Source organism: Tamandua tetradactyla, chromosome 18 (assembly GCF_023851605.1).
Source record: "Tamandua tetradactyla isolate mTamTet1 chromosome 18, mTamTet1.pri, whole genome shotgun sequence".
In the NCBI taxonomy this organism is placed as follows: Eukaryota; Metazoa; Chordata; class Mammalia; order Pilosa; family Myrmecophagidae; genus Tamandua; species Tamandua tetradactyla.
Window position 1 is genome coordinate 60,560,783 of NC_135344.1, and position 20,705 is coordinate 60,581,487.

At 34.1% G+C, this 20,705-nt stretch overlaps 1 protein-coding gene across 6 annotated transcripts in view; it reads right to left on the minus strand.

Annotated features, from left to right (window-relative positions):
• RBBP8 (RB binding protein 8, endonuclease) overlaps window positions 1-20,705 on the minus strand; it is a 119,327-nt gene that overhangs the window by 57,340 nt on the left and 41,282 nt on the right. For 5 of the 6 annotated variants that reach the window (XM_077135804.1, XM_077135806.1, XM_077135805.1 and 2 more), the window contains one exon: window positions 3,090-3,202. In XM_077135804.1, coding sequence (XP_076991919.1) covers window positions 3,090-3,202 — 113 coding nt within the window. Of the gene's footprint in view, window positions 1-3,089; window positions 3,203-10,999; window positions 11,904-20,705 lie in introns of those variants that run through there. The other variant, XM_077135809.1, reaches the window with a different exon arrangement.

Here is a 20,705-nt window from a genome sequence, read left to right on the forward strand (position 1 = left end):
AGACACAAATTGAAGTTAATGTGAAAAGATATTTAATCTGAATAGCAATAAGGATAATGTAAATTCAACAAAGGTATTTTTACCCACCAGACTGGATATTATCAATTAATTTTTCCCAAAGCTGAAGAGAATGTAGGGAAATAGGCATTCTTTAATATGCATACAAAAAACTGAGCTGTCAATGAATATGAGAATAGCTAAAATAAATGATGGCTAGACTAAAAGAATACAACAACGCTTTAAAAAAAAAAGTCTGCCCTATACCTTAACATTTAGACAAACCTTTTTGCTTGTTTTGAGTTTTTGGTTATTTTGCAGATACTGAAAGGCACAGGATATTTATTAGATATACAGACATTACAGATTGCTTCTAGTACTAATATTAATATGATTGCAGAACTCAACTATATCGAATTGCAATAATTTTCTACTCATTGATAATACACTTATATTCCTAAATAAAAAACATGCAAATATTCACAAACACATATATATCACAGAAGCTGTAGACCTAAATATATTAATATGTAAAAACTCCCAAGACATAAACTAAAGTGAAAAAGCAAGTTTTGGAACAAGAAGTATGGTATGATGCCGTTAAATTTTTTTTTTTTAACTTTTTAATTGTATAGCATAACATATATACAAATCAAAGAAATAAAACAATAGTTTTCAAAGCACTCTTCAACAAGATGTTATAGGTCAGATCCCAGAGTATGTCATGGGCTACCATATGATCCTCTCAGATTTTTCCTTCTAGCTGCTCCAGAACATAGGAGGCTAGAAGGAACAAATATTTTTTTTAACACACAATTGACTTTTTCCTGTGAAAAATAACATATATCAAAAAGCAATAAATTTCAAAGCACAGCACCACAAATAGTTGTAGAACATATTTCAGAGTTTGACATGGGTTACAACTCTACAATTTTACTTCTAGCTGCTCTAAGATACTGGAGACTAAAAGAGTTATCAATTTAATGATTCAGCACTCACATTCATTTGTTAAATCCTATCTTCTCTGAATAACTCCCCCATCACCTTTGGTCTTTCTAGCCCTCTCTTTTTGGGCTATAGCCATTCTAAAATTTTCATGTTGGAAGGGTCTGTCACTAATAGAGGGTAGGGATATGGAACTATCTGATGTTCTGGAGAGGCTGGGCCCTCTAGGTTTCAGGACTTATCTGGTCCAGGGACCAGGTAGATTTTTGGAAAGTTACTCTAGTACATGGAACCCTTATGGAATCTTAAATATTGCCCTAGGTGTTCTTTAGGATTGGCTGGAATGGTCCTGGTTGGGGTTTGGCAGGTTATGATAGGTAGCAATGTCTAACCGAAGCTTGCGTAAGAGCAACCTCCAGAGTAGTCTCTCAACTCTATCTGAACTCTCTCTGTCACTGATACTTTATTAGTTATATTTCTTTTCCCCCTTTCAGCCAGAATATAATTGTTGATTCTATGGTGCCAGGGCCGGATTCAACCCTGGGAGTCATCTCCCATATCACCAGGGAGACTTTCACTTCTGGATGTCATGTCCCACGTAGGGGGGAGGGCAATGATTTAACTTGCAGAGTTGGGATTAGAGAGAGTGAGGCCACATCTATGATTCCATTAAATTTTAAAAGAGAAGGTGGGTCAGACACAAACAGAAAGACAGACAAGCCTGGAACTGGAAGGACACATTTCAGGTTGTTAATAGTAGTTTCCACTGGGAGCAGAATAAAACTACATTCTTTTAAACTATTTTAAAAATATAGTAATAATTATTATATAGTACTAATAGTAATTCATATATTCTTGCTTGAGTAATCAGATAATTGCTTGAGTAACCAGACAGAAAAAGACAAAGTCAGAAGATGGAATTAGTTTGGAAAAGAAGGCAACTAGATTTTGGACACGTTGATTTTGAGTTGCTTATGAGGAATCCAGGTAAAAATCACTGTTCTAGTTTGCTAGCTGCCGGAATGCGATATACCAGAAACAGAATGGCTTTTAAAAAGGGGAATGTATTAAGTTGCAAGTTTACAGTTCTAAGGGTGTGAAAATGTCCCAATTAAAGCAAGTTTATAGAAATGTCCAAATTAAGGCACCAACAAGAGGTTAACTTTACTCAAGAAAGGCTGAAGTTCAGGGTTTCTCTCTCAACTGGAAAGGCACAATGGCAAACATGGCAACATCTGCTAGCTTTCTCTTCAGGCTTCCTGTTTCATAAAGTTCCCCTTGGGACATTTTCCTTCTTCATCTCCAAGTATCTAAGGTTGTGTGCACTCTCATGGTTCTCTTGTGGATCTCATGCTTTTTCCAAAATGTTTCCTCATTTAAAGGTTTCCAGTAAACTAATCAAGACCCACCTGGAATGGGTAGAATCAGATTTCTCTCTAATCAAAGGTTAATACCCACAGTTGGGGTGTCACGATTCTGTGGAGATAATATAATCAAGTTTCTGACCTACAGTGCTGAATAGGGATTAAAAGACAGGGCTGCCTTCACAAGAAGGATCAGAATTAAAGCACGGCTTTTCTAGGGTACATAATTCTTTCAAACCGGCACAGACATCAAGAAAGGTAAAGAATTAAAAGAGAAGAAGGAGGCTAAGTGAATAGTTAGAAGAGAAAAAGAGTAAGAGAAAAAGACCAGGAAGAATGTAAAGAAACCCTACTTTGAGTAGGGAAGAAGAATAAACCAAAAAAGTATATTTAAATAGCATGGGTATAAGCCAAAAATGGCCTTTGTAGAATACTAAATTAAAGTCTGACTGTATTTAACTTTATCTAGAGGGGGTCAATTAACATCAAATAAAGCTAAAATCAAAGAAGTAAATATAGACATGTTCAAAGGAAATTTCTTCTTTTGTTATAACTAGTGAGACAAGTATTTAGACCAATGAAGACAGTATTTGTACAATCTTTTCGTACCCTTATTTCCTATTAAAATTAATATGAAATTAAATCTACAAAAAGGGAAGAAAGGACATTTAACTTTTACCTAAATGGGGAAAATAATCTGTTTGATTTTAACCAATTTACTAATAGGCTTCGACAACAGAACATTTTGCTTTCAAGGTTTAATAAATGAAGAAAGAAACTCACTAAGCTCTGTGATAAGTTTAAGATTCTGCTGCCGGATATTTTCAAACTCTTGCTGTTTTTTCCGCATATGTTCTTCAGTTACTGCACAGCGATCACATAATCCTGCTCTTAACCTATGAAACAAAAACAAAGTATTTTTCACTTACTAAAAGATATTTCTTTGTATTTGAACTCCAAGGTTTTCATATTTTATGAAGATTTATATAATTGACTTGACAAATATAAAGAAATTAACTATTTTAAATTTTGGCTCTTATGGCTTAACATAAACTTACATGTGCTGAAATCATGCTAAAACAATATTTTCTAGCAGACTGGAAATTTGAGTAGACATTCTGTAAAAAATCTTCCAATATAAAACTCTATCCAAGGGAACTTATCTACTGAAGAAAATGACCTTGTTTTAATTTATTATAGCTAAAATATGAATCCCCAGTACCAAATGGCAGAATTATGTTTTAGGCAACTGCGCATCTGTACTGCTCAGCATGGCATATGAACTGTAATAAGTGTTCATTAGTTGAATAAATACTAAAGGTCAAGGAAAACAAAGTTAAAATGAATCACTTCATATTTTGCTCTTTTCAGAATTAAAAAGTCATAATTTACTATTACATAGAAAATAAAATCAGATTACAAAATAGTTCTTACTAATTATTTGTGAGTCCTGAGGGGGAAGGGAGAATATATATACTGCACACATGTAAGGGGGAAAAAGGAAAAGGCTTAGTCCAAAATGTTAATAGTTATATCTTAGGTAACATATTAGAGGAAATTTTCTTCTTAGTCCTTCTCTATGTTTCAAAATGTCTCCAATTTTTAAATTCATAAAATCAGAAGAAAATATATGGTTAAAAAAGAGACACACACTCCACATTAGGAATTCTGGAAATATGTTGTATGGTATATAATTTCAAGTCAACTTAAAACAACATGTATTTAAATGTCTGTGGAATCTACAGCATAGTAGCATATATAATGAATTCTAAAATAAGGAAATAAAACACGAAAACAACTGTATAGTAATTTTTTTAAAAAGGATCTAGCAATTTTATTTTTTGATTTAGAGATTTTTATATCAAAGGAAAACTCTAACATACAAGATTAGAGATTTTGGATTGCATTAATAGAATTAGAGGTTCTAGAATGAAGGAACAGAAAGTTGGGCATTGAGGCTTAGTTGGAGTGCACTTCAAACACAGGTATTAGGGTGATTAGAAGCTTGAAACCATGTTTGAAGCATAATTGCATTTCTAGGTAAAAAGATGACAAACTGAATATTTGTGTTTATTTTTGCTCTCTCCAAAAATCCCACTTAAATTACAGTAAAGGTATATATATTTAGAGACACAAACTCACAAGAATAGGAGAATGGGGGAAGAAACAAACAAGCGGGAAGCAAGGCAGCTGGTGGACAAATGGAAAGTGACCTGAGAATCCTCGAATACTAAGTAAATGGTGGGGAAAGCCTAGAACCACACTATTTAATATCGTAGTCATGGCCACGTGAAGCTATTTAAATTAAAATACATTAAAATTAAATTAAAAAATTGATTTACTCTGTCACACTCAAGGGCTCAATACCCACATATTTCTAGTCATTACTATATTGGATAATATCCTATTATCACAGAAAATTCTATTGGACAGTGCTGGCCTAGAACCCATGCAATTTATTCTATAGAACTTTTCAAAGGTTCAAAAATTTGTATTAGTAGTCAATGGATCACCATATTCTCTCCCATATTCTGAGAAGCCAAGAGATTACTTCTTTCACATCCCAGCAGAAGATTGGAGGTTTGATTTCCAGAAAGTCTAAAACAGAGTGAGAATGGCCTGGGAGTCACCAAAAATAGTGAAGGGCGGGAGTACAATACCGAAATGAATGTATATGCACCAAATGCTCAGATTCTGGCCTAGTCTTTCATCATCTATTTGGCTCCTAAAACATTGATAGACAGCCCTATTACAAATCCAGCAGTAGAATAAAGGAGTCTTCTCTAGGAATTATGACCAGCTGAACAAGGAAGACCTAAAGACACTGATATCAGAGGATCAACAATGAATTAGACCAGCCAAATCATCACCATACAGTGAAGTTTGTAGTCTACAAGCTCTACCCATATACTCAAAGCTTCCAATCAACTTTTTATTCCTCTCTCTTAAATATAAACAGGGATCTGAGAAAAGCTTATCAAGTGAATAGAGCCCAAAGCAAACAACATTTAAAAAAAAAAAAAGAATTTGAATGAAACATAAACTATGGAGGGAGAAGAAAAAGAATCATCACTGAAACCAAGACCAAATTACAAATAATACTTTCAGAGATAAGAAAAACTACGAAATGAGAATAGGATGCCATAAAAAATATTATGAAAATAAATAAAAGATAAGACTTTGAAAATTAAAAATATAACAGTAGGGGAATAAAACTCTAAGACGAGAAAAAAAAAAAAGTTGAGAAAGTCTTCCCAATACATAGTAAAAAAAATGCAGAGACAGAAAAGAAGAAAACTTCAACACTATCTTAGAAGGTTCATCATATCAATAGTAGGTGTATCAGAAAGAATGAGCTGGAAAAAAATAAAATAATGAATATTCAAAGAACAGTCTAATACTTGAAGGACTTGGAAAAAACTCAAGTCTCCAGCACAAATAAAAAGAAAAAAACATGACATAGAAAGTATTAGAAATTGAAATAGTGTGGGATTTCAACAGCAACACATAAGTTAGAATTCTGAAGGAAAGTTATTTCTGATCTAAACTTCAATATCCTGCAACTATTAAACAGAATTTTCAGGCCTATAAAATCTCAAACATTTTGCTTCCTATTTCTCTAACTTTTTAAAATGTGACATTCGTGTGTTCACTGAAATAGCACTTAATTTCCTTCTTTTCTTTTGCATTCACAACTTGGCTATCTTCATTTTCAATATATCTTCCTCACTAAGCATAATCATTTCTAGCTTTTGATTTAAAGTGAGAGCTATGTGACTCTTCCTTTTACTTGAACAGTTAGAGATCACTATGTGGTTATTAACTGGCCTAATTTCAATATTGTTATTGGGAGGCCTGAGGAGAGGGATAGAGATGGGGGAATGGCTGGTCTGTGGAGCAGCCAGATCATACACAACCTTTATCAATTAAGTATGCTGTTTTGTATGGGCGCAGTTACAATAGTAACATCCCAAAGCAGTTACAATAGTAACATCAAAGATCAGTTATCACCAGTTACCATAATAGATAAAATAGTAATGGAAAAGTTTGAAATATTGCAAAAATTACCACAATGTGACATGGAGACGTGAAATGAGCGCATGCTGTTGTTAAAATGGTACTAGAAGATATGCTTAATGCAGGGTTGCTACAAACCTTCAATTACTTAGAAACACGGTAACTGTGAAGCACAATAAAATGAAACACAATAAAGTGAGGTATGTATTTCTCTTTATATTATACTTGCAACATTTTTCTAAAAATTATGTTAATAGGTCGATTATATTATATATAAATTTCATTTCATAATAGTAAAAGGAACATTTAAAATATTTTTATAAAGGAAGGTTGCAATCTGAGGATTGAGAATCATTTGTCTAATAAAAAAATGACCCATGCTCTATTATTAGTGCCATGTGCTGGTGACAAGTAGAGCTGATACACTTTCACTTTGAATGGTGCTTTGTGAAAGCTCATCAAAGTTCATCAAACTAATGTTTATAACTAGAAGAACTCATGGGTTTTGAAAAACAGCTCCTCAGAAAATCTTATGGTCATGCACATGCAGGAACAATGCATCAAATGAATGTGCAAAATATTTTCTCTTCCTGAAAGTAGAAATACATTTAAAAAGTTCCAGGATATTAAACACGTAACTATCAAAAAAATTTCAGTAGTAGGGTTGGAGAATAAAATAGAAGAAATCTTCCAGACTATGGAAGAAAAAACAAGTAACAGAAAATAAAAGATGATAGAGGATCAGTTCATAAGGTCCAATATCTAACTAGAAAGAGTTCCAGAAAGAAAGAACATAAAAAATTCAAAGAGGTAATAGAAAGAAATTTGCCAGCACTTCAGAAGTATCAGTCTTTGGGTTAATGGACTTACTATCCAGCACAATCAAGGAAACACGTGGGTACACACATATACCCATTATGAAATTTCAGAACATCAAGAAAGAAAGATCTTAAATTCTAGAAAGAAAAAAAAATCTATTACTTTCAAAGGAATAAAAAGCACAATGACATTGGACTTCTTATCAGCACTGAAAACTAACAACAATGGAATGAGGCCAGGCCTTCAAAGTTTTGAGGGAAAATTATTTTTAACCTAAAATTTTATATTCAGTCAAAATACCAACTAACTGTAACAGTATGATAAAAACATCTTAGACACGGAAGGATGCTTTGAAAATTTAATTCCTCTGCAATCTTTTTCAGAAGTTACTTGAGGGTAAGCTGTAACAAAATGAACATGGTAAACCAATAAAAAGGATGAACAGATCCACATTTTACCAATCGTGTTTACTGGTATACCTCTAGGTTGAAAAGAGTGATTGGCACATAGTACATGCTCCATAAATATTGTTGACTGTTTAACAAGATATAAAATAATGGAATTAATGCAGATATCCAATGAGAAGAAATTTCATTGTACAGTAGTCTAGAAAGCAAATGGTCCAAATTAGTATAGAAAGATTTCAGTATAGAAAAGTATTCAGTTCCAAGAATTATGTCTTAAGATATGGGAACAAAAAAAGATAACTAATGTGTTATATAATACTAAATAACCAGAAGAAATAAGATTCTTGCCTAAATATGAAAAAAGGTAGCTACAAGTCTTGAAAAAACAAAAACTTACACAAAGTTATTGCAATAATATAATTATAGGCTGATTTGAACAAGTATTTGGAGACAGATGGAAAATAATCTATTTGATGGATAGCAGAAAAATTCTTCTTGAGTCTCACAAAGGTCATGACATTGAACCATAGAGAAGAAAATGCAATCCTAGCTCTGCAGTGAATATTTACATAGCCTACATATAAACACTGTCTACTATTTTTCAATTTCTATAATCAACTTATAAACAAAATATAAAAGATTGAAATCTGGTGAAAGAAAAGAATGCAACTATCACCAGTTTTGACAATATTTATACTGTAAAGGTTCAGCTGACAAAAGACAGAAGTGGAGACTAAGAGTGATAGAGGGAAGGTTAAACCATCAGTAGTCTCCTTTAATATACTGGTGAGTCCAGGGAGACTGTTTAGAGGTGAAAGAATATAAAATAAAGATCTAAATGTATAAAGGTTCAAAGGTGAAATAGAAGAACAAAAATAATGAACTATTCAAATACAGAAGAAAGAAAAAAGTAATAACCTCATCAACATAGCAAGAAGTCAACAAATTTTGTCTCAAATTGGTAAATCAAGTTAAAATACATCATTTAAAACTGGAGAACTAAAAACAGGGATATGGAGGACTGGGAAAGAATGGAAAAGGAAACCAATGTTTTCATTATATGCCCTTCTGTATCATTTTATTTTTATAATGCACACATATTAGTTGAAGAAAAATTCAAAAGATGGAAAACAAAATAAGCCTAATAGTACATTATTCTTCCTTTCTTTAAAGCAGTTTAACTCAATAATATTACGTTCTAGCAAACTGTGCACAAAATCTTTTTGAGAATTAAGGTACTAAAACTGACATATAGCATCTTATCTTTATAAAATAGTAGTTATGTTTTCAGAACTATCAAGCATTTTAAAGCTAATGGTAAAGTTTATTGGAGCTTTTAAAATTCTAGAGGAACTAAGAATAAAGTTTCTCTAAACCATCCCCTAACTAAGACACTGTTAAAATGTTAAGAAGAAAGTCAATTTTAACTATCTGCTTAAATATATGAAATTTCACTTTTACTTCTTGTTTTAATATTTGTTCAAATGAATAGCTTGGAGTTATGCAATAAAGTTATAACTGCTAGTCTGATCTTGGTAAATAACTTATACCCAGAAGTAAACTACTCAGCTATAGGGTAAAGAGATTCTGACATTGAAAAATCATTGAAGAAGTTAAATGGCATTAAGCAATTTTAGTGAATTATTTAAATGTCATTCTACTAGACAGGTTTGTCATTAAAAATTGAACACTTTACTAATTTCCAAGGCATCAAATATGACAATAAAATGTCAGGAGGTATCAGGGAAAAAAAAGCAACAAAACTTAGAAACCCTGTTTCCAAGTTTAAAAATGTCACTGGTTTATATAAAGTTTACATAAAATGAAGCAATATTCCCTAGTCTGTTGACTACTTCCAGTTTCTCCTAGTCATGTGCTACTCTTGATACTAATACCTGAGAAAGAGGATCAATTCTTGATTGTTTTTGCTGATACTAGCTAAAATATAAATGAATATGAGAAAATATGCTAACTCCTGTTTTCATCAGCAAGGAAGGCTTCATTGCTTTCCTCTTGCCTATCTTCTACTATTGCTGTCAAGGAAAGAAAAAAATAAGTCCATTTTCACAGGCGAATGCAGTTTCAGTAGCTATGAACAGGTAAAATAGAAAGAACAGTAACTAAACTTGAAAAGCAGAAAGAAAAATGTACTCAGTTTTATTCTAGTCGGTTCATAGGAATAAAGAAATCAAAGTTCTCATTTTGCTATTAAAAATTACTAGGCTGGGGGGTGTGATGATGGCTCAGTGGCAGAATTCTTGCCTGCCATGCCAGAGACCTGGGTTGGATTCCTGGTGACCGCCCATGCCAAAAAACAACAACAACAATAACAACAACAAAAAAACAAAACCGAGGTTAATAAGTATGCTCATTTTTTTGCTATAGTCAAAAAGCATTCCCTCAAAAGTATTCATTTTCATTCAACAATGACTAACAAAAACTTACAATGTACTCAGGACAGTAAACACAACACTGACCAAGATAATTCCACTTATTTTAAAGAGCTTACAGTCTACTACAGAAAGATGGGCAATTAAAAGTAATTACAGCTAATAATAATACATAAACTCATATGGTTAAAATCTAGAATATAGGTTACCAGAAAACTGCGTGTGGGTAGGGAATGGGGAGCAGATACTTAGTATGTGCAGAATTTTTAACTAGACTGAATTTAAATGTTAGGGAAAGGATAGAGGTGATGGTAGCAAAATATGGTGAGTATAATTAGCAACACTGAATTATGTGAGTTGAAAGGGGAAGTTTAGAGTAGAGTATGTCAATAGAAGGAAAGCTGAAGGATAAAACAGGGGACTGTATAACAGTGAATCCTGTGATAGATGATCACCACGATTAATAGCACAAATATAAAAATGCTCTTTCATGAACTAGAACAAATGTATATCACTATTACAAGGAATTAATAATAGAGTGGTATATGGGAAAAAATGTACCTACTGCTAACTATGGACTATAGTTAACAATAATGTTATAATATTCCTTCATCAATAAGTAATAATACCACACCAATGCTCATGTTCAATAACAGGGAGGGACAAAGGCTATGGGATGTGATTTTCTTTTTTTTTAGCAATGAAAATGTTTTAAAATTCACTGTGGTGAGGAATGTACAACCATGTGTTAATAATGTGAACCACTGACTGTATACTTTGGACAGAGTGTATGATATGTGAATATATCTGTTTTAGTTTGTAAAAGCTGCTGGAATGCAATATACCTGAAATGGAATGGCTTTTATTCTTTTTTATTTTTTGCATGTGCAGGCACCAGGAATCGAACCCGGGTCTTTGGCATGGCAGGCAAGAATTCTGCCTGTTGAGCTACCATTGCACCGCCCCGGAATGGCTTTTAAAAAGGGAAATTTATTGAGTTGCAAGTTTACAGTTCTAAGGCCATGAAAATATCCAAATTAAGGCATCCAGGGAATAATACCTTGAGTCAAAAAAGGCTGATGGGTCCAGAACACGTCTGTCAGCTGGAAAGGCACTTGGTATGATGTTTGCTAGCTTTCTCTTCTCATTTCATAAAGCTTCTCCAGGGGTTTTTTCCCTATGTATCTCCAAAGGTCTCTGGCTATGTGGGCTCTGCTGGTTCTAAAACCTTTTTCCAAATGGTTCCCTCTTAAAGGGTTACAGTAAGCAACCCTACCTTGAATGGGTGGAGACATATCTCCATGGAAACCATCTAATTAAAAGGTACCACCCACAATTGGGTGGGTTACATTTCCATGGAAACGATAAAAAAGATCCCACCCAGCAGTACTGAATGAAGATTAAAGGACATAGCTTTTCTAGGGTACATAATTGCTTCAAACTGGCACAGTATTTCAGTAAAACTGCTGAAAAAAAAAAAAGCAAAAAATTACAACAAAGTATGATTCACATTATGATAGCAGAAATACAATGTACTATGAAAGCACCCAGCAGAATTTAACCTAGTCTAGGAAATCAGAGAGGGTCTCGTGAAGGATATGAATGTTTAAATTGAAACCTAAGAGTAAAAAGAGTTGGCAAGACAAAAAGGACACTTGATCCAGTATTTAAATAACTGCAGAACCACAAAATTCTCTCTGATCATGAGTACCTATTTTTTCCTCGTAATTATAACTGAAATTTAAAAGACATTTTCTATGACTGCCAACAATCTTTTAAAAATATTAAACTCTATTAGACAACTATAGTTTAAAAGCTTTGTTCAGTTCTGTTTTCTTTTTTTTTTAGTATGGGCAGGCACCAGGAAACAAATCCGAGTCTCTGGCATGGCAGGTGAGAACTCTGCCACTGAGCCACTGTGGCCCACCTCAGTTTTGCTTTTTTTTTTTAAGTACATTCTAGCTACTTCTCTAGCACAGTGACTGTCTTAAGATTTAATGAAATATTTTGAGTTTTCTGAAGGAAAGCTTGTAAATATAATAATGAAAGTAGTAAAATATAAATTAACCTCATAAAATTGGAACTTTTTATAATCTAATTTACCTTTACTGGGTAACCCCTTTCATCTAAAAATTCACAATGTTTTCACAACATTAGTACAAGAAAGGATCATTTCATCTTATGAAGAGGAGGTAACAAGCTCAGAATTACTGTTTAAAAAATTTAAAGAAAAAATGTTGCTTTTTAAAGGTTCTTGTCAGAACATTAATTTTTATCGAATTTTAAAGCTAGTGCTAGATATCTTTCTTTACATATGACATAAAACTAATATGAACTATCAAATAAGGCAAAACTTTACCAAAGGTTATCTACTTAGATATCTGAAAGTAGTATTTAGTTAGTAATTGAAAAGAAAAATAACATTAAGAAAACAGGCATATATAATAAGCACTGTTGAAGACTTAGTATGTCCAAGTATCTGTTTTGGTAACTTAAGGTCAAGTACCAATAGTCTGAGATGATCATTTAAGGTATAACTTCATTTATGCCACATTTATAAAATTAAGACAATATACAGATAAGGCATAATAAAAGAGGAGAAACTGGAGGGTTTGGAGTCAGATTTGACCTAATTATCTATTATGTGACCTTTGGGACAGTTTCTTAACTCTGCCAGCTCAGTTTCCTCACATGTAAAATAGATCTATTATCCATCTGATAGCATTAATACAAAGGTTAAATAATAGAAAAATGACTCGGTACAAAGTGAGCCTTCAATACATATCAGGTCCCAAATTAAAAAAGTAATAACAATCTTGGGTTTAATTAAATAAGGATTCATAAATTTTAAATCTTAAAATGTGCCCAGAAGGAAATTTCAGATTTGCATCTGAAGAAAGAAAAATTGGCATATAAAGAAATGAGCTACATATACATCACCAGATTATACTGTGTAATGAATTAATGGCCAACCTACCTAGAGATGTAAAGGTTATTAAACGAAAAGGATGATTTGAAATCATTTCTATAACTGAATGAAAGGCAAAAGAACATTTAGGATGAGAAATGGCAAAGAAGCCATAACAGTCACATGAACTTAGAGACCAGAGGTCGAACAAATCATGAAAGAGAAAAGACTCTAGTATTAGGAAACTGCAGAATAAAAAGATAATTTTAAGAAATAAATGTATCAATAGAATAAATGGAGAGTAATTCAGAAAAGGCTTTAATGGAAAGTGTAGGGGCCCTTATCTACTGATACTTATTCTAAGGGCTTGGATAAGGAAAACTCATTTAAAAAGGAAAGGGCAAGATGTAAAGGGTAACACAACAGGAAGCCCAAAGTTTAAATCAAACCTAGATCATAGATGAAGAAGTGTTTTGAAGACACTATAAAAGAGTATCTTTAAGGGCTAAGATGAAGAATAATCTATCTTGGGGATGAAATGGAAAGCCACCTATATTAAGCTAATTCAAGCAAAATATAACAAAAACTTTATATTCAGTATATTAACTAAACAATTTGTTAAAGACCAAGTAAGAAGAAAGAGTGTCAGAAATAAATACAATCAGTCCTTGAGTTTGGCAACCATGAAAATACAGTACTCACTACTTCCTATTACGGGGAGCAAAATCACTGGTTTCTGCTGCTATGCTCTAAAATCCTTCACTTGTTCACAGGCGAACACCAGGCATCCCATAATTAGATTCCAGTCAATGAGTGAGCAACACAGGGATACTATAGCTCCAGAACTCCCCATTGACCTTGCTGAACTATTTTGAGAATTATAATACAATTTAAAATCTTCCTTCTTTCTCACTCTTCACAGGGAGTAGATGCATTGAGAGTGTTCTTCACAGGAGTTTCTCTCAATTACTCTCTTGCATGTCTAATCTCATCTTGGTGTTTGCTTTTTCAGAATTTGCTAGAGATAAAGGCTGAGAAAGATATGTGCCCTGCTGTGATGGTTTGAAGATGTATGTACGCAAAAAAAGATCATGTTTTACTCCATACCTATGGGTGTAAATCTATTATGGGTGGGACTCTTTGATCAGGTTATTTCAGTTGAGGAAAATCTCAGGATGAGTCTTAATCCTTCTACTGGAGTTTTTTGTTTGTTTGTTTGTTTTTTTATAAGAGGATAAAAGACAGAGAAAAGCTAAAACAGAAAAAAGCCCCACAGAAGCTAAGAGAGACAGAAGCTGTAAGAAAGAAACACGTGGACTTTTTGCTTACTTCTACATATTTCAAATGTATTTCCATGTTAGGCTTTTACATTTGTATTTATTTTTAAAAATCTTTTTGTCTCTAGTTCTTCATGGGACTGCTTCTTTGTAGTTTTATTCAGGTCTCAGTTCAAATGGCACTTCCTAAGAGGAGGCCATTACCAACCACCCAACAATATCCCTCCAAATACTAATGCTTATGGTCACTTAATTACATTATTCAATTTTATTTTCTTCATAGCACTTACAGTATGAAATCATTGTGACTGTTGCATAGCAAACACCTAACCTTTGAAAAAGAAATATAAACTCCATGAGAGTGTTATCCTTAGCCCCTAGAGTAACACTGAAGACATAATAATGACTCAAATATTTGTTCTTAAACCTGAATTCAGGACACAGGTGAAGCTGGAATTCAAATTCACATCTGTGATTCCAGAATATAAGGAAAGGTCTTTATTTCACAATGGGCTGCCTATTCTGGTAAATGTGTATCTACTGAGTCAGTAAAAGAAGAGTATGCAACTTTGGTTCACTATGTGCAGAATATAAGATTTTTCTACAACTAAAGGGACAGAGGCAAGTTCAACCCCTCCAGCCCTGCTATATCAAATTCAAAAATTAATAGCAAATGAAAATGTTAATAATAAAGAAACTGAGGTCCTAAAACAGTGCTTATACTTCAGACAAGGGAATCCAGCATATTCCAGAAGTGTTCTCTATTTCTGGGTGTGAACCTCACAGGAGTGGGAAATAACTATGTGTGGAGCTAAAGTAATTTATAGGCATTATCTTGGAGAATCACTAGATTCTGAAAGGGGAGAAGTATGCAGGGAAGAAAAGAGATTGGTAAGAGTAAGAGAAAAGAAGGAATAAAAAGTTCCTCCTCCAGAGCAGCTAGTAAACAGCCAGGAATGGCATAGAACAATTGCTGGGGCTACATCAGTGACCGGATACACAGTGTACATCAGTCTGGAGCAGGTGGAACAGCTGAGACCTCACTCACAACTATAAGACCTCCAAGCTACGAAGGCCGGCACTTCTTCCCCATAGCACATCAGGCTGGTTCCCCAAGGGGAAAGGAAACAGACTTTACTAGCAACCAGGGCTTAGCTCAACCAAATTCCAAATGCAGAATTAATTAATAAATTCTGACTACTGAAAATAGGCCCCAGCCCAGATAAACCTAGAATAAGCACTAAAGGAACGAGGAGTTTTTGCCTCAGCAGAGAAGGGTTGGGTTGATGGGGGAAAAAAAACCCAACAACAACAAAAAACATAGAAGGCTTTTTAGTCAGACAGCACAAAATACTGGAAAAGGGCTGCATCCCAAGAAAAGGGGACACACAGAGCCTACAGATACACAGAACCACATACCAACTTAAGCTCTTGATTGACAAGCCAGAGAAGTGGAGGTCCCTCTCTGAAAAGGCTTTTTCTTGTTTTTTGTTTTGCTTTGTTTCTATTCCTCAATACGTCATTAACGTCATTAGATAAAACTGAGAGCCTTCTCAGGCTCCAGCAGTGCCCCAGACAAGTGCAGAATGAAGCTTGTCTGAGACACAAAGTAACTACTCAGGTGAAAAGATTTAATTTCCTAAAGGTTGTATCTTCCCCAAGAGAAAGGTGGGGCCTAGCTCAAGAGGAATCCTTCCTTCAAGGAATTCAGGACCCAGGGACTGGAAAACTGAAGCAATTAGTGCCTCCTAGTGTCTCACCTCTGTCTCAACTGCACCCCTGGCAGGGAAAGTCTGCTGAAATTAAAGGCACCACAACACTTTATGCTGGTGGGAAGCCATGGGTAGACAAGTGCCACATGCTGGACAGACAGGAAAAGCATAGGGTCTAGAGGCTTCATAGGAAAGTCTGACAACTTGCTGGGTCACTCTTAAGGAAAACGGATGCTGACAACACTTTTCTCTTGAGACATGGGCCAGTCTGGTCTGGGAAAATGTGAGTGGGGTCTATAACATCTGAAGAGATCGTCTTCAAAAAAAAAAAAAAAAAAAAGGGCTCCATATAGGAAAGGCAAGAAACTGAATTAAAAGAACTGAAAAATTCTGATCAGTTAAACAGAACTTGTCTAGAATGACTTGAACTGAATGTCAGCTAGAGAACAAAGCCACCCAGCAGAAAATCCCAGGAAAAGAGTGAGAACAACTTCCAAAATAAACTAATTAAGGAAATCAAATGCCTAGACCCCAGCAAAAAATGACAAGCCATACTATGAAAATCAAAGATATGGCCCAGTCAAAGGAACAAACCAAAAATTCAAATGAGATAGAGGAGGTGAAACAACTAATCCAGGATGTTCGAATAGACATGGAAAATCTCATCAAAAATTAAATCAATGAGTTGAGGGAAGTTACAAAGAAGTCACTGGGTGAACAAAAAGAACTCGAAAGTTTGAGGAAACAAATCACAGGAGTTATGGGAATGATAGGCACAATAGAAGAGATGACAAAAAACAATGAAAATCTACAACAACAGATTTGAAGATGCAGAAGAAAACATTAGTGAAACAGAGGACTGGACATATGAGATCTAACACACAAAAGAAAATATAGGGAAAAAAATGGAAAAATATGAGCAGGGCCTCAGGGAACTGAACGACAACATAAAGCACACGAATATATGTGTTGTGGGTGTCCCAGAAGGAGAAGATAAGGGAAAAGGAGGAGAAAGACTAACGGAGAAATAATCACTGCAAATTTCCCATCTCTATGAAAGACATAAAATTACAGATTCAAGAAGTACAGCATACCCAAAACAGAATAGATCCAAATAGACATACTCCAAGACACATACTTATCAGACTGTCAGATGTCAAAGAGAAAGAATTTTGAAAGCAGCAAGAGAAAAGCAATCCATCATATACAAGGGAAGCCCAATAAGATTTTATGCTGATTTCTCAGCAGAAACCACGGAGATGGGAAGGCAGTGGTATGATATATTTAAGGTTCTAAAAGAGAAAAACTGCCAACCAAGAATTCTGTATCTAGCAAAACTGTCCATCAAAAATGAAGGGGGAAAAAACAAAACGAAAAAATGAGGGGGCGATTATAATATTTGCAGACAATCATTGAGAGGATTTGTGACTAAGAGACTGACTCTATAAAAAATACTAAAGGGAGCACTGGAGGTATAGGAAAAGGCAGGAGAGAAAGGTATGGAGAAGAGTGTAGAAGTGAAGACTATTAGGTAAAGGTAAAAAGAAAAAAAATTAGATATGACATATAAAATCAAAAAGACAAAATGGTAAATGTACTGCCTTTACAGTAATAACATTAAATGTTACTGTATTAAACTCCACAATCAAAAGACACAGACTGGCAGAATGGATTAAAAATCAGAACCCATCTATATGCTGTCTACAGGAGACTCATTTTTGACCCAACGACAAAAACAGGTTGAAAATGAAAGGCTGGGAATGGATATTTCATGCAAACAACAATCATTAAAGAGCTGGAGTAGCTATACTAATACCCCACAAATTAGACTTTAAACGGAAAACAATTAAAAGAGACAAAGAAGGACACTATCTATTACTAAAAGGAACAATTCAATAAGAAGATAAAACAATCATAAATATTTATGCAGCAAGCCAGAGTGCTCCAAAGTACATGAGCCAAACACAGGGAGAAATAGACACTATTACCATAATAGTTGGAGACTTCAATTCCCCACTCTCATCAATGGATAGAACATCTAGACAGATGATCAATAAAGAAACAGAGAATTTGAGTAAAACAATAAATGAACTAGACTTAACAGACATTTACAGAATAGTACACATCACAACCACTGGATACACATTTTTCTCAAGTGCTCATAGATCATTCTCAAGGACAGACCATATGCTAGGTCACAAAGCAAGTCTCAATAAATTTAAACAAACTGAAATCATACAAAACACTTCCTTGGATCATAATGGAATGAAGTTGGAAATCAGTAACAGGCAGAGGGCCATAAAATTCAGAGTTATGGAGGCTAAAGAACACACTTTTAAACAACAAAATGGGTCAAGGAAAAAACTATAAGAGAAATCAGTGAATATTATGAGGCAAAGAAAATGAAAACACAACATATCAAAATTTATGGGACGCAACAAAGGCAGTGTTAAGAGGAAAATTATTGCCTTAAATGCCTATATTAAAAAAGAGGAAAGAGCAAAAATTGAGGAATTAACTGTTCTCTTATAAGAGCCAGAGCAAGAACAGCAAACTAACCCCAAAGCAAACAAAAGGAAAGAAATAACGGAGATCAGAGCAAAAGTAAATGAAATTGAGGACATGAAAACAACTGAGAAAATCAACAAAACCAGAAGTTGATACTTTAAGAAAAATCAATAAAATCAATGGACCCTTAGCTAGCTTGACAAAAAAAAAAGAGATAGAGAGGATGCAAATAAAATCCAAAATGGAAGAGGAGACATAACCACTGACCTCACAGAAATAAAGGAAGTAATGAAAGGATGCTATGAACAATATGCTAATAAACTAGACAACACAGATGAAATGGATAACTTCCTAGAAAGACATGACAACCAACACTGACTTGAGAAGAAATAGACAACCTCAAAAAACCAATCACAAGCAAAGAGATCAAATCAGTTATTAAGAAGCTCCCAAAACAGAAAAGTCCAGGACCAGATGACTTCACATGTGAATCCTACCAAGCATCCAAGAAAATTAGTACCAATCCTGATCAAACTCTTCAAAAAGACTGAAGAGGAGGGAAAGCTACCTAACTCATTCTATGGAGTCAACATCAACCTAATACAAAAGCCAGACAAAGATATGATAAGAAAAGAAAATTACAAACCAATCTCTTTAATGAATACACATGCAAAAATCCTCAATAAAATACTTTCAAATCGAACCCAGCAGCATATTATAACAATTATACACCATGACCAAGTGGGATTTATTCCAGGTATGTAAGGATGGTTCAACATAAGAAAATCAATTAATGTAATACACCATATCAAAAGTGGAAAAACCACATGATCATCTTGAATGATGCAGAAAAGGCATTTGACAAAATTCAACATCCTTTTTGATGAAAACCCTTCAAAGGATAGGAATAGAAGAGAACTTTCTCAACATGATAAAGGGAATACATGAAAAACCCACAGTTAACATCATCCTCAATGGTGAAAGACTGAAAGTTTTCCCTCTAAGATCAGGACAAAGACAAAGATGCCCACTGTTGCCATTGTTATTGAACACTGTGCTGGAAGTTCTAGCCAGAGCAATTAGAAAAATAAATACAAGATATTCAAATCGGAAAGGAAGAGGTAGAACGCTCACTGTTTGCAGATGATATGATACTATATGGCAAAAATCCCGAAAAGTCAAAAGCTAAGCTACGAGTTAATAAATGAGTATAGCAAAACGGCAGGGTACAAGATCAACACCCCAAATCAGTAGTGTTTCTATAACTAGTAATGAGCAATCTGAGGAGGAAAAAAAGAAAAAAATTCCATTTACAATAGCAACCAGAAGAATCAAATATTTAGGAATAAATTTAAGTAGGGATACAAAACACTTATACACAGAAAACTACAAGAAATTGCTGAAAGAAATCATGGAAGACCTAAATAAATGGAAGGGCAAACTGTGTTCATGGACTGGAAGACTAAATATAGTTAAGATGTCAATTCTAACCAAATTGATTTATAGATTCAGTGCAATGTCAATTGAAATCCCCAAAATTTACTTTTCAGAAATAGAAAAACCAGTAACCAAATTTATTTGGAAGGTAAGGGTGCCCCAAATAGCTAAAATATCTTGAGAAAGAAAAATGAAGTGGGAGGTCTCACACTACCTGACTTTAAGGTGTATTATAAAGCTACAGTGAGTGGTCAAAACAGCATGGTAGTCACATAGAGACAGATATACTGATCAATGGAATTGAACAGAGTGTTCAGATATAGACACTCTCATCATCGACAACTGATCTTTGATAAGGCAGTCAAGCCAACTCACCTGGGACAGAGTAGCCTCTTCAATAAATGGTGGTTGCAGAACTGGAAATCCATATGCAAAAGAATGAAAGAAGATCCATATCTCACACCCTATACAAAAATTAACTCAAAACGGATCAAAGGCTTAACCATCAGAGCTAAGAAGATAAAATTTTTAGAAGAAAATGTAGGGAAATACTTTATAAATCTTGTAAAAGGAGGTGGTTTCCTAGGCCTTAAACTCAAAGGATGAGCACTGAAAAAAGAAACGGATAAATGGGGTCTTCTCAAAATTAAACATTTTTGTGGATCAAACACCTTTGTCAGGAAAGTAAAAAGGCAGCCTAGATAATGGGAGACAATATTTGGAAACCACATATCAGATAAGGATTTAGTATCCAGAATATATAAAGAGATTCTTCAACTCAACAACAAAAAAACAAATAACCCAATTATAAAATAGGCAAAAGACATTAACAGACACTTCTCAGAAGAGGAAATAGAAACAGCTTAAAGGTGCATGAAAAGATACTCAACTTCACTGGCTACTAGGGAAATGCAAATCAAAACC